Source organism: Fukomys damarensis, unplaced genomic scaffold (genome assembly GCF_012274545.1).
Source record: "Fukomys damarensis isolate Sample0158 unplaced genomic scaffold, DMR_v1.0_HiC HiC_scaffold_38, whole genome shotgun sequence".
NCBI lineage: Eukaryota > Metazoa > Chordata > Mammalia > Rodentia > Bathyergidae > Fukomys > Fukomys damarensis.
In genome coordinates this window covers 28,496,955-28,511,332 of record NW_022900950.1, presented here as the reverse complement: position 1 = coordinate 28,511,332, position 14,378 = coordinate 28,496,955, and the positions used below count along the sequence as shown (strand labels likewise).

At 42.2% G+C, this 14,378-nt stretch overlaps 2 protein-coding genes across 6 annotated transcripts in view; both read left to right on the top strand.

The window, feature by feature from the left end:
- LOC104850514 overlaps positions 1 to 171 on the top strand; it is a 71,950-nt gene extending 71,779 nt beyond the window's left edge. The window contains exon 3 of the mRNA XM_033759861.1: positions 155 to 171. Within this exon, the coding sequence (XP_033615752.1) occupies positions 155 to 171 (17 nt within the window). The remainder of the gene's footprint in view (positions 1 to 154) is intronic.
- Positions 172 to 180: 9 nt separating this feature from the next.
- The window catches only part of Spata13 (spermatogenesis associated 13), a 71,306-nt gene continuing 57,108 nt past the window's right edge, over positions 181 to 14,378 (top strand). For 4 of the 5 annotated variants that reach the window (XM_010607464.3, XM_019205043.2, XM_033760030.1 and 1 more), the window contains exon 1: positions 181 to 788. In XM_010607464.3, the coding sequence (XP_010605766.1) occupies positions 270 to 788 (519 nt within the window). In that variant the 5' untranslated portion in view covers positions 181 to 269. Of the gene's footprint in view, positions 789 to 13,968; positions 14,118 to 14,378 lie in introns of those variants that run through there. The other variant, XM_019205045.2, reaches the window with a different exon arrangement.

Below are 14,378 nucleotides of genomic sequence, written 5' to 3'. Positions count from 1 at the left end.
CCAACCTGGCCGACCTGCGCGCGGCCTGTGACAAGCCGGCGCCACCACCGCCGCGGACTCTGAGCAACTCCTCCGCTGATTTGGAGAAGCTCAGTGGGGCTGAGCGGAGGGCCTGGCGCTGGAGGAGCCCCCTGAGGGTCAAAGATTTTGACAGGGTCTGGAAACTCGTGAGCAATGTGGCAGACACAGCCTGGAAGCGAGAGCGCCCCAAGAGCGATGCAGCGTCCCCTGGCGGCGAGGCGGAACTGCAGCTCCGGCTGCGCAGCCAGATGCACGAAGTCTACTCGCACCGCGAGTCTAGCAGCTGCGAGCATGAACGCCGGCGCCCGGGGTCCCGCGTGGACGCGGACACTGCCGTGTACCCACTGGAGGCCGTTGGACCCTGGGCCTCGGAAGGTGACTGTCCCCGTGCCAATAGCCCCCCGAGTCCGACTAGTATAGAAGCACTGAGCAAGGCTTGTGATGACCCCCGCGCTGGTGGCCAGCTGACCTTTGACCCTGGGCCGCCCCCCACCCCTCCGAGGCCCATCACGCCCAAGCCCCAGAGTCCCCAGAGCCCGGGGGCAGCAAGTGCCAAGTGTCCCAGCAGCCTCAGTGCACTGTCCCTGACCTCAGTGGAGAGTGACGGAAGGGCAGAAGACCCTGTCCAAAGGGAGCCAGGGCCTGGGTGCCTCCAGGATTCCTCCCAGAACACGCATGGGGAGGACAGCAGTGAGGACAGTGGCGGGGTCAGCCACCCTCAGCTGACCCCCAGCGGAGCGGCCAGTCCAGAGGAAAAGAAGGGAGAGGTAAGGGCCCAGGTGGGGTCCCTCTGTGACTTGTTAGTGACCCTGTTATGGGAGGGGCGCTGGCCCTCTGGGCTTATCCTTCAGCTGCTGTTGTTATTGGCAACCCTGTCCTGTCTCAGTTATTAGTTGGGGTGGGAGTTGTTTAGTTGCAATTTACCAAATTCAGAAGTAATTCCCATCTTTTGAAATGAGTTGTTAATGTCTGAAATTCTTTGAGATAGCATTAACACAGCATTCCAAAAGATAATTGAGTATCTACTATGTGCTAGATTCTGGGAGGCTGGGGGATCCCATGTGGCTATTAGAGATTCTCACATTTTCATTTTTGAAACGATTTTTATTACTCATATCTTCTTTTTATTTTAAAATGTTTCCCTATCTTTTCTAATCCCTTATAAATGAAATAATTTGTGTTGAGACAACTACAGGTGCTACGTATGTTTTATTTTCTAGGAATGAATTAGAAATATTCAGTTTCATGCCTGTCAACCATGAATGATGCTTGTATATGAAAAGAGATTTTTATGCTAGTTATTATACTTATTTTTAATCAATTTCTAATGCATCTCATAAATTGAATCAGCTAATAACTGCCAAATCTAGGAGGGCAGTGTTCTTTTCACATCCCATCAAGCATCCAGGTAGCTTTGCATTACTATATAATTTTCACTTTATAAATGCATTCAATAATACTACCTTACATAGGTGAAAAATGGGGAAATGCATACACATGTACATATTGCAAATTATTTGTCACAGAAGTTACTAGACTGTTTTACAGATGTGAATTGGTACTTGCCATAGAAAATAATTCCCTTCCCACCAGTCACCTGTGAGGACTTCAGTTTTATCCAATACCTATAGATGAGTGATTGCACTGCTTGGTTGCAAACTTAGAAGCCAGGACAGCCTGTGTTTGACCTTTGCTATTCAGAGATATCCAGGCAGTAGAACTTTCCAGAAAGACCTAGGAAGTAGAATTTTTGCAGAGTACTTTTAAGATCAAACCAGTTTAAAGAATTGCTGGTATTTGGGATCCCTGGTACGTCCATCTTGAGGGCCAGTCTGTCTTTTGGATTTCTCAAATACTGGTCACCATTTGCTCATTTGCATATTTTGAAAAACTCCTGTGATGCCACTGTGAGACAGAACTAGTTCCCCACCTTGGGTAGGAGTTCCATTTCTTTGGGCTCTGGTTTTTTCATTGGCCCAAACCTTCACCCAGTCCTGGGTATATTCATCAGCTTTGCATCCTTGTAATAAAATACCTGACACAAACATTGTTATGTGAAGAGAGGTTTACTTTAGCTCACAGTTCTGGAGGGCCAAATCCAATGCTGGGCAACCCCATCAGTGAGGGCCTCTGGCAAGGCTGGCATGGTATGGCAGAAGCAGATGTTAGCGTGGGTATTCACTTTTCCAGTCAAAAAGCACAGGATGAGCTGGGTCCCACAGTCCTTTTTGAGGGCGTGTCCACAATAACCTAAAGACTCCCGTGGGGCCCACTGAAAAGGTCCATAATTGTCAGGTCTGCTAGCACACACCTGTACTCTGAGCACTTGAGAGGCTGATGCAGGAGGTTCACCATGATTTCGAAGCTGGCCTAGGTTGCTTAGTCAGTTCCAGGCCAGCCTGGACTAAATAGCAATAAATAAGTAAATAAATAAATAAATAAATAAATATTAAAGGTCCATAGTACCTCCCAGTAGGACTACCCTAGTTTAAATCTAAAGGGTTCTTTTTGTGCAAGATGGGATTGTACTTTAGTTAATTAAATTTGTTTAAACTTTTTTAAAATGTTTTTTTTCCTGAGTGCCTATTAAGTGATTATATGGAAAAGATAGTGTCCAACTTAGTTATTAGCCAGTAGGGCACTGGCCATTCTGTGTTTAGTTTTATATGTAAATTTGCTATTCTTAGCTATGTATCATTTAATTTCTACCTGCAAGGGCTTACCAAGGATGAAAAGCAAAAGTAGCAGTGCTATTGAAATTCAATTTATTAAAGTTTCATGTGTGTTGGTAATTCTACAGATTTGTCACAATATGTTTATCATATTTTTAAGTTGCATTTATTTCTTCAAAGTTCTTATGTATTCCATCCATCTTCCTTTTGTATTTTTAATGTAAATATCAGAAATAGAAAGAAATATAGGCTGGGAGATAGCTCAGTGGTAGAGCGCTTGCCTAGAGTGTGTGAGGAACCCCAGCATTGGGGGAGGGGTGATGGTTTTACCCAGTTTGCATTTTATATATTGGGAATCTTTAATGTTACTTACAGAGAAGTGCTTTTAAAATCTAATGTGAAACCTTGGCTTTAGTTCTGACAATGAGAAACCAACATAAACAAAATGAAATGAAACACTTTGCAAAATTCAAGAATTTCAACCTTCATGAGTTAAAGGCAGTTTTTATCTATTTTATACAACATGACACAAAATTAAACTGTAGTTTTCGCTATATTTTGGTGTGCATTGTGTTGTTATTTAGTCCATTGCCAGTATGGTTATACTTACAAGTTGAAATTTAAGCTTTGTTTTTATGATAGCATGAAAAGATTGAAATCCATATGTACTTTGGTATTATTCCAAAATAAATAAGACATTTTCAATAGAAAGAATAATTTTATTTGCAATCATTTAATTATACCACCCTAAAACTTATATCATCTTCAGAAAATTGTAAGCAGTTTTGCAAAATTGTGTATTGCTGTCGTGCTGCTCGGAAAACTGTTGTGCCACTTTCCCCAGTAAAACAGTCTACTCCTGCCACCTAGGGGTCAGCTTTGGTCTGAGAACAGTGATCTATTGAATGGGTCCCTGAAATTGTTCCCTGCTTGATAGTTTGAGAACTGGGATTTAATTAGCAGTGGAGTCAGGAGTGTGGCACACACCTGAAATTCCACTACACAGAAGGCTGAGGCAGGAGGATTGCTGCAAGTTGAGGCCAGCCTGGCCTACATAGCGAGTTCAAGGACAGCCTGAACTACATAGGGAGACCGTGTCTCAAACAAACAAACACTAAATAAATAAACAAGCGGTAGAGTGTTTGCCTGGGATGTGCAAGGTCCCAGGTTCCATTTCCAACACTGAAAAAAGAAAACAGTTTGGTGTTTACTTACTGACATTACAGAACTGCCTATTCCTTATGAAGCCCAAACTGAGAGTATTATTGCAGGTTTTCCAAAAGGGGCCTTATCTTTCCAGAAATGCTGTTAGTGTCATTTTCCAGGGAGTTTTGGTAAGCTGAAGCCTCTTGGGAAATGCTTCTAGTTTGATGGGACCCAGGGTTTGCTGTTCAAAAGATACCTAACTTGGCTGGGTGTGGTAATGCATGCCTGTAATCCCAGCACTTGGGAGGCTGAGGCAGGACAATCTTTGCAAGATGGAGGCCAACCTGGGCTACATAGTGAGTTCAAGGCTGGCCTGGACTACGTAGTGGACTACGTAGTGAGACCTTGTCTCAAAAAACAACAACAACAACAAAAAACTAATCTTAGTAAGTTAGGAAGACTGAAGCTTTTCTTGGCCTAGGTTTTCCTAAGGTTCACATGTGGGATATGTCTTGCCTCACAGGGTAATAAGAACCAATAGGATTGTGCTTGTTAAATGCTTAGCTTAGCATTTTAACACCGGTGCCACTGTGGTTTTCACTGTTCCTTTAGATAATTTATTCTTCCTAGATTCACTTGATTTCTTTTATTGTCACTTGCTTGTTTGTGTTTTTGAGACAGGGTCTTGCTTTTTAGTTTAGGCTGGCCTTGAATTTACTATGTCCCCCAGGCTGGCCTCAAACTCAGTTATTCTTCTATCTCAGCTTCCCAAGGGCTGGAATTACAGGTGTGTGCAACCGTACCTGCCCGACCTGATTTATGATAAATGATAGGTTAAAGACTGTTTTTTTCCAGAACTTTAAAAAATATATATACACATATATCCATATATAAGGCCCTGTTAATAGTTTTACAAGGGATTGAGAAATTCTTCAAATAACTAGCCTGGTGCCACATGAATTTTTGTTTTTAATGTACAAGAGTGAAGTTCCAGCATGTCCTGACACTGATGTGTTCAATCAGTAGTGCATACCAAACCGCATTTGTTGAGCATCTACCCAGTGGAAGAGACCAGTTGGGAGAAGCTTGATAAGGAAGTTGTGTGATAGTGACAAGACTGTTCAGGAGCCCAGATGTACAGAACTGTGTAGAATGGGATTGATACCAGAAAAGAGGTAAAGCAAAATACTGTGAGTTTCAGAAGAGCTATAGCTCTCACCTAGCCGTGCCAAGTTGGTACTATTCAGTGAAGGCTTAACAAAGAATGAACAAGTCAAATTCCACGAAGTGGGATTTCCTGCGGTAGCTACAAAGAAGACAAGGGGGCTTCAGGCAGGTGCAGTAGCTGGGCAGGTGCACAAAGACAGAACAGGAACTAGCACAATTTGGCTTGAATAATCTGAGCTAAGATGATATCTTTAAGTCTGGGTCACAAACACCAGAATTCCAATGCAAAGAATCTATTGATAAAAACTGAGGATCTGAGAACATTTATAAGCAGAGACAAACCAAATTCAGAACTGTATTCTGGAGAAATTAATTGACCACCTGTAAGGAAGATAACTGGGAAGAAAAGTGACCAAAAGGTAAGCTCATCCAGGAGTCTATTGACAAATAGTCCAGAAGCAATAAGCCTTAAAAGGTGGGGATGGGGGTGGAGTATGTCAGGAAGATACAGGAGCGAATAAGACTGGAAAGCAAAGAGCACCTAGCACATAGCTGCATTCCTTGTCAGTCAGCATCTGCTGTGTGCTAGATGGAAAGTTTAAAAATGCAGCAAAGCTGTCTCATCCCCTGGGATCACAGTCCCCATGGTACACTGAGTGTGTGCAAATTAGTATAATAATTATGATAAGGGCACCTTGTGAGAATGTGCAAAGTGCCAAGGGGCCACCAAAGATGGAATTAATTCTAGGACAGAAGTAGCAGAATTGGGTAGGGTCAGCTAAGTGGCATGTAGGAGAAAGAGACGGATAGGGGATAAGGGGAGCAGTAGTTGAGGAAAACATCAATCTTCTAGGCTGATGGGAAGAGTGTGGAAGAAGAGGCAGGTACCTCTCCTGGGCCACAGCATTGCAATTGACTAGGTCTCTGCTTTTTCTATCCCTCATTTTCACCACCTATAAACTCAGGACGATGAGAGTCCCTGCTGCATGGAGTTGTGAAGGTGAAATGAGGTCATATATTGTTGTGTCTTGTACCTAGAGGCTCCCCGAAGCCTCATGCAGTCATAGATAGGGCTTTTTGGAGGTGGCTGGATCCAGGGTGTGTGATGCTGAAATCAAGGATGTGATGCCAGGATTGGTTTGTGGTGTAATGCTACAACTGAGGGCAGGTAGCCTGGGTAAAAGATAAGAGACAGAAAGAGGGCTGCAGTTGTCATTTCTTGTTGCTTGTTGCTTGCTGCTTGCTACTTCACTGCTGGCTGCCAGCACTGCTTTGCTATGGACAGTTTCTCCTCTGCCATGCCACTCTGCCTTGGAGCCCGGTGATTATGGACTGAAACCTCTACAAACTATGAGCCAAATAAACCTTTCCTCCTGTAGCTTTGGATGTTGGGTATTTTGTCTCAGCAATGAGAAAAATAACTAAGACACGCATGTAGCCAACACACTTAAGTATGCTTGCAAGAGTCCAGCAAAATGGCTAATCTATTGTGCTCAGAGAACTGCAAATTTGTCACAGAACTTTTGTATGGAGTAGATGGGTGGAGAAGTAGGAGATAAGATTTGTCTGGTCGTGATTAGGAAGGGCCTCGCTCAGACCTGTGGACTTGGGACTTCACCCTGCAGGCAGTGCAGAGATGGGAATATTTGAGCAGTGACCACAAGAGGGGCCTGGCCGGGCTGAAAATGACTGGGCCAGCTGTGATAAGAGGGAGGGACAGGGTAGTCCAGGGGAGCCAGTGCCCCCCCTAGTCCATGGGCTGTGATACCTGTATTAAAGCTGTGGAAGTAGAAAGGAAAGAGTCAGTTCCAAAAGTCTCAGTTTATGTTTTCAGTGAATGTGTGAATGTTCTGGGGGAGTGGTAAAGATGGCTGGTGACTGGGAGGGAGGTGGTATTGGGAGAGAGAAAGGAGAGGACTTCTGTAGCACTGCAAGCTGTAATATCACTAATAATGTCTCTCCATCTTCAGTAATGGAATAATCCAGGAAATGGACCGGGACTGACTTTAAGCCTGTTTGCAGTTTGAATAAATGATTATGGAGCTTTATGGTGGTGTTAGATACCTGATGTACGATGATAGCTCTGAGGGTCAACATGCTGCTGTGTGTGCTTTAATCAGAGCACAAATCCATGACACAGTTGTGGCTTTTTGTAAATCATTTAGACATTACTTTGGGGGCTGCGCAAATAGCTAGTTGGGAGAGTTAAACAGTGTAAAAGTTATCCGTAGGTATTTCACAGAGCCATTCCTAGAACCAAGACAATGCTACCACATTTACAGAAGTAAATGTAGTGACCCTAGAAGTCCGCCCAAGATCCTCTTCCCTGTGGCTGTGAGGACTGAACCCATGATTGCTAAGCAGGTGTTCTTCCATGGGCCTGCACACCCAGTCTGCTCAAGAGTAGTTTGAAGGAGGTACAGTTTACATGATATCAGATTCACCTGTCATGAGTTTTTTTTTCCTTTTGTGTGTATATGTAGGAGTCGAGTTGCTGGAATATATAACTTTAGTAACCATTCAAGGCACCGCCAAAGTGTTTTTTCCCAATGGCTGCGCCATTTTAGATTCCCACCAGCAGTTGTGAGGGTGCCATCCTTCCACATCTGTGCTCAGACTTGGTGTTGATGGTATTGTGAATTCTGACCCTCCTAATGGGTGTTTAGTGAGGTTTCATTTTGGCCTTGACATTTCCCTAATGACTAATGGTGTTGAGCAGCTTTTCCTGTACTTATAAATTGTTTATATGTCTTAATTTTGCGGAGTACCTGTCAAATATTTGGCTTCTAAGTTAATTGCATGTTTGTCTTTTTATTATTGAGCTGTTAAGTTTTCTTTACATATTCCTGACACAAATCTTTATCAATGCATTTCTTTTATTTTGCTTTGCTTTGTTTAGTTTGCTTATTTGTTTTTGCCACACTAGGGGTTGAACCAGGGCCTTCACACTGAGCTACATCCCTAGCTCTTCTTATGTTTTTGTTCTGAGAGAGAGTCTTGCCAAGTTGCTGAGTTGCCCAGGATGGGCTGAAACTTGTGATCCTCCTGCCTCAGGCTTCAAAATGCTAGGATTACAGATATATGAAGTTTCTAGGGTTTTTTTTTCATTAATTTTATTGGTACATTTTAGGTATACAATATGATGACATTCATCATTGGAAATTTGTACCTTTACATAATATATCTTGGTTATTATTTTTTCCCCATTCTCCTGCCCTCCTTTCAACCACTCCACCCCTTCCTGTTTATTACAACTTTGTTTACATTTTTCCTTTTCTCACATTTATTCCTTTGCCCTACCCTTCCCACTTCCCCTTCCCCTTTAGACCTTTTCTCCCTATTTCACATTATCTATTATACATTTTGATCCTTATTTACACTTTCAGTTTCTCACACCAGAGAAACTATTCAGTATTTATACATGTGTGTCCTATTTATTTCAGTTAAAGAGTACGGCCTCAATATGCATCCATTTAGCTATAAATGTCTGTAGTTTCTCATTCTTTATGGCTGAGTAGTACTCCATTTTATTTTAAAAACACACACATTTTCTTTATTCAGTCTCCAGTTGTTGGATGATTGGGCTGTTTCCAAATTTTAGCTATTACAAACTGTGTCGCTGTGAACATGGCTACACATATGTCACTGTGGAATGATACTTTTAATTCTTTTGGGAAGATACCCAGCAGAGGGATGGCTAGGACAAATGGGACCTCTAATCCTAGTTCTTTGAGGTATCTCCATATTGATTTGTACAGTGGTTGCACCAGTCTACACTCCCACCAACAATGGAGAAGTGTTCCCTTCTCCCCACATCCCCACCAGCATTTGCTATTGGTTAATTTCTTGATAGCAGCTTAGCATGGTGGTACGCACCACACCTGCAATCCCAGCACTCAGGAGACTGACATCTAGTTCAAAGCCAGCCTAGACCAAATATCGAGACACTGTCTCAAAGAACCAATCAATCAATCAATCAATCACAAAAACAACAGGAGAAGGTGGAATAGAGTCACACATCCAGCAAAAGCCTCTTTGCTGACTACTCTTTTAAATTCACTGATATTTGTACTTATTTATGGGTTAGAGTATTATAGTGTGACACATATGTACTATGTAATGATCAGATCAGGCTGGGCTGAAATTTGTAATCCTTCTGCCTCAACCTCCTAAAGTGCTAGGATTACAGGTGTGTGCCTCCATGCTGTTTTGATTTTTGTTTGTTTGTTTTTTTAATTGCTGTGACAGGGTTTCAAAAACAGACTGTCTTCACACTCAATGATCCTTCTGCCTCTCCCTCTGGGTGCTGGGATTATGGACATCACCACCATGCCTGGGTTTTGTTTTTGTTTTGTGGGGGTTTTTTTTGGTGGTGGTGGTGGTGGTGCTAGGGATCAAACTCCAGGCCTTTGTATGCTCGGCAAATATTCTGCCACTGTTCTATATTCTCACTCTCGTGTGTGTGCATTGTGCGTGCGTGTGTCTTGTTTTCCTTTTCGTTTTTTTTTTTTTTTTTTTTTTTTTTTTTTTAGTCAGTTTTTAATGGCAGTGACCACAATAACCATTTATAATCCATAACCTTTTATAAGCAACTATAAACAGCATTTCAGTCTTTTATTGTATTAGGGACCAAACCCAGGGCCTCACACATGCTAGGCAAGCACTCCATCACTGAGCCTGGGGATTTGGCTGTGTACCAGGCCCTGGGTTCAGTCATGGTGCCTAGCAGCTCAGTGTCAGGGTGCTTGACAAGTGTGTGCAAGACTGAGTCAGTGCTCAGCACTGAAAAACAGATAAATACACACATACATTTAGAAGACACTTAAATGATCTGAGCATATTCAGAGTATATTTGAAGTTTTCTTATTTTCTCTTTTTATTTTCTTTAGTTTCTCTTCATTAGAACTGTTTTAATTTGAAAATACATAGTAAGACCTTACTGAAATCTTTAAATACAGAAAGGTAAATTTCAGTATTCTCTGGGGGAAATTTTAGCCTGAGATTAAGAAACTGGTTTTAGTATATATTTTCCTCCTGTTCTGTTTTTCTCTTCACTTCCCTGCAGTAAGATGGAAGCACATCCCAGGTGGGAATTACTGAGTAGCCAGCTGGCGTGGCTGGCATTTTGACGTGTCTGCTGCTATTACCAGAAGGGATGCCGTGGGTTTCCTCGAAAGGCCTGAGAGAGCAGAGTGCCACCAAGCACTGAGCGTCACCTGTGTTTCTTCCACCGGTGGCCGTCTAGGGTCAGGTGACCATTCAGAATGAGTGCCGCCTGCATTTAGAAAGCCCCTCGACCATGGTGGCACACTCCTGTAATCCTCACGCTCTGAAAGGGGTGAAAGGAGGGTTGAAAGTTCAAGTCTAGCCTGGGCAACTTAGTGACTTAGCAAGAGCTTGTCTCAAGCCTCAAAATAAAAAAAATGAAGGGCTGAGTATGTAGCTCAGTTTTGTAGGTCCTCGGTTCAGTCCTCGGTAACACACACACACACACACCCACGAATGACATAGGAGAGCTAAGGCAAAGAGTGACACTCAGGGAACTAGCTGATACCAGAATTAGAGAGAGTAGAGACTGAATTGGAAGGGAAGAGTCATCAGGGCTCAAAGTCCTCTTTCGAAATATGTAAATATGTCAGGAGGTTGAGGTGGGATTGACATGAGTTTGAAGCCAGTCCGTGCTACCTAGTGAGTTAAAGGGCAACTTGAACTACATAGTAAGACCCTATCTCAAAATAATAAATAAGTAAATAAAATAAGATAAATAAATAATTAAATAAAATTTAAAGTTCTGTGTGTGTATGCATGTGCATGCATGTGTGTTATATGTCCTGTTCTTGCCTTCATATTCTCATAATAGGGCAGTTCATCTAGGATCCTAGTTCTTGCCCACCTAAAATCCTGGAACACACATTTATAATAAAAAAAAGTAGGTGTATGAGTGATCTTGTTGACTATTATATGTTAATTTTCAATTGAAGAAAATTAGGTAATCAGGTACATGTACAGGTTAAGCATCACTACTTTGAATTTCAAAATCCAAAATTTGTTGAGTGCCAGTATGGTACCATAAATGGAAAATTCCACAGCACATGACTGTTTTAAGCACAAAATTATAGTAAAATGTTGTATAAGATTAGCTTTAGGCCAGTCTATAAATCAAGAAACTCAAAAAAAATAGCTTTAGGTTATGTGGCTAAGGTATATATGAAAAATGAGAGTTTTAGATCCCATCCCTAAGATACCTCATTATGTATATGCAAATATTCTAATATCTGAAATACTTCTGGTCTCAAGCTTTAGATAAGGAATACTCAATTTATATTCCCAAATATGAGCTGCTATTATTTGGATTTTATATGCTATAGTGCCTCAAACTTCATTTTTCTGGGATTGGATCATAGGGCTGGTATCACAGGTTCCTTTTAGGCGATGTGATCAAGTGTAGAAGCTTTAACCTGGGCTTACCCAAGGGCTCCATGGATAGCAGTCAGAGAGGGAGTTTTATTTTTATTTGCACCAGCTTCTAGCTAGAAATGTAGCATTTCCTTCCATTATGAATGCAAGTATCAGACCATAGCAGTTTAAACAATACTGTGATATTATCTGATCAGTTATTTTCCTCATGTTACAGTACATTTTGATACCATCTTCAGATAGCATCCTTACGTATCAGTACTTCAGAATATAGTGGTTATTGAGCCTGACATATGTTCTGCTGATTCATGTATGACTTTACTATATTAGCATTCTTTTGTTTGTGGTACTGGGGATTGAACCAGGAGTTTATGCATGCCAGGCAAGCACTACTACCAAGCTACATTCTCAGCTCCCCAGCCCCTTTGAGATAGGGTCCGGCTAGCTCCGAATTTGAAACTCTCTTCCCACAGCTTCCAGAGTAGCTGGGATTGCAAGTGTGCACCAAATCACTTGGCAACAACTCTTTTACTATTTAGACAATTGTGTTACACTGTCATTGGTTTAATGGTTATTTTATACATTTAAAAATGTGGTTCTGGGACTGGAGATTTAGCTCAGTGATTCCACTGCCTGCCTCACAAGCACAGGGTCCCAAGTTCCATCCCCAATACAAAAAAAAAAAAAGTGATTCTGAGAAAGGTTCTACAGGTTTTACCAGATTCAGATTCCCCACTGCTCATTATCAGAGGCTTGTGTAAGTACCATCCCACTCCTGCTCCTACAGGCAGTTCTATATAGAAGGGAAGGACAATCTAGATGTTCTCTTTTCTTTATGTAAGCATATTTACCAAGAATACAGAGTTGTAGTGTGGAAAAGACAGGTTTTGAAATCAGGCATACTGATTTCAAATGCATACTCATTTTGGCCCTGTGAACATAAACAAGTCACTTAAAAAAATTTTAGCTTCATTTTGTGTGTGTGTGTGTGTGTGTGTGTGTGTGTGTGTGTCTATGAATGTGAGTGTAACTGGGAATTGAACTGAGGGCCTTTGGTACTGTACTGCATCCCTGCCCTTTTTTGTTTTTATTTTAAGAAAAGGCCTTGCTAAGTCACTTAAGTTATTTATCCAGGCTGGGCTCAAATTTTCCATCTTCCTGCCTCAGCCTTCCAGAGTGCTGGAATTATAGGTGTGTGCCACCACACTCTTCATCCTTTGCCTAATAAAATGTGGCAAATAGCATCTGTCTCCTAGGGTGGTTGTGAGGATTACATAAGGTACCATGGACCTAGCTTAGGTCTCATGTGCTGTACACATTCTTTCCTGTTGTTGTGTCTTCTACAGTGTTATTTATCAAGTGTTTATCCTCCTCACCTGCATCTCTATGCCTAAATTCCCTGTGGTATCCAGAGATGTGGTACCCTGGGGAAAATCTGAGAGCTTAGTTTGTTGCATTAATATATACCACAAAAAGACTGTTGGCTTCATCAGAGTTCCTTTGATTTTTTTCAGATCGTCACAGAGCATCTTTAGTTTCTGTGCCTCTCATATTCTTCTGAATTATCTTGCTGCATTAGAGTCCTAGGGGTTGCCATAACAAATTATCACAAACTGGGTGATTTAAAACCACGGACATTGAACCAGACAGACATGGTGGCACAGGCTGTAATCCGAGCACTCGGCAGCGTGAGGCAGGCTGGGCTACATAGGGAGTTCAAGGCCAGCCTGGACAACATAGTGAGACTCTTCTCAAAACAACAAACAGAGAAACCCAGACATTTATTCTCTAACAGTCTAGAGGCTAGAGTTCAAATTAAGATACAGATGGGCTGTGAGCCCTGCACCGCTGTAAGGGAGGAGCTGTCTTTGCCTTATGCAGCTGTTGGTGACATCTGGCCATCCTGGTGCTCCTCTATAGATCGTCACTCCACTCTCCGCCTCCTGCCTCTGTTATCTTACCTCCTCCTTTTTGTGTCTGTCTACACCCACATTTCCCTGTTATTAAGTATAGCAAGCCATTGGACGAGCCCACCTAGTCTACATGACTATTTTAACTTGATGACTTGTGCAGAGATTAAATCTCCAAACTGTCACATTCTTGGGTCAGATGTTTTGTTTTCTGTGACTCATACAGTATTTTCAGGGAACACAGTCACCCCGCAGCACTTGCTTGCCGCTTGATCCTATACCCTTGTGTAGGTCAGGCTTCTGAGTAGATACAGGTAAAATCAAGTTATTTTATGAGATCTTTTCTTTTTCCCTCAGGTTAATAATTTGCCTTTCCTGTGACTTTAAAAAAATGTATTGAAGTGTCTTGCTGGAGGTAACACCCAATATTGACTTTTTGGTTTCCTCAAGTAAGAAAGAATCCTGTATAGGAAGGAAGTGTTATTCTAGTGACTAGGGAAAGTATGTGAAAAGTACATGGAAAAGCAAGAGTTAAAAGGGCTGCACCTCCTGCAGACTGTTTGCAGGTGTTTACAACTTGGGAATGAACTGGCCATTGAGCTTATAGTGACGCAGGAAGCTGTGGCTTGGACTTGCAGGCCAGGTCACTGTGTAGGCCCTGAGGCCATGTAGAGCCCTGAGTGCAGCCTCTCAAAGGCAGGAAGGACTGCCTAACATGGACTTGGCCAATTACCTGTTCCTTCAGAGTGTCTGCGGGATGCCCCTGCCCATGGCTGAGTCTGAGGTAGGTTCAGCTTGTTGGAGAAGGCATTGGTGTGTGTTTTTGTAGTTCCAGTAATAATCGAAAACTACACTGCCTGAAATAAACCTGGGCTGTGTTTCTAAAGTATGTGAAGTGTATTTAAAAAAAATTTTTTTACAGCCAGCCATGGTGGCACATGCCTATAATCCCAGCACCCTCGGAAGTTGAGTCAGGAGGATTACAATTTCTAGCCTAGCCACGGCAACTTAGCAATTTAGTAAGACCCTGTCTAGAAATAAAAAC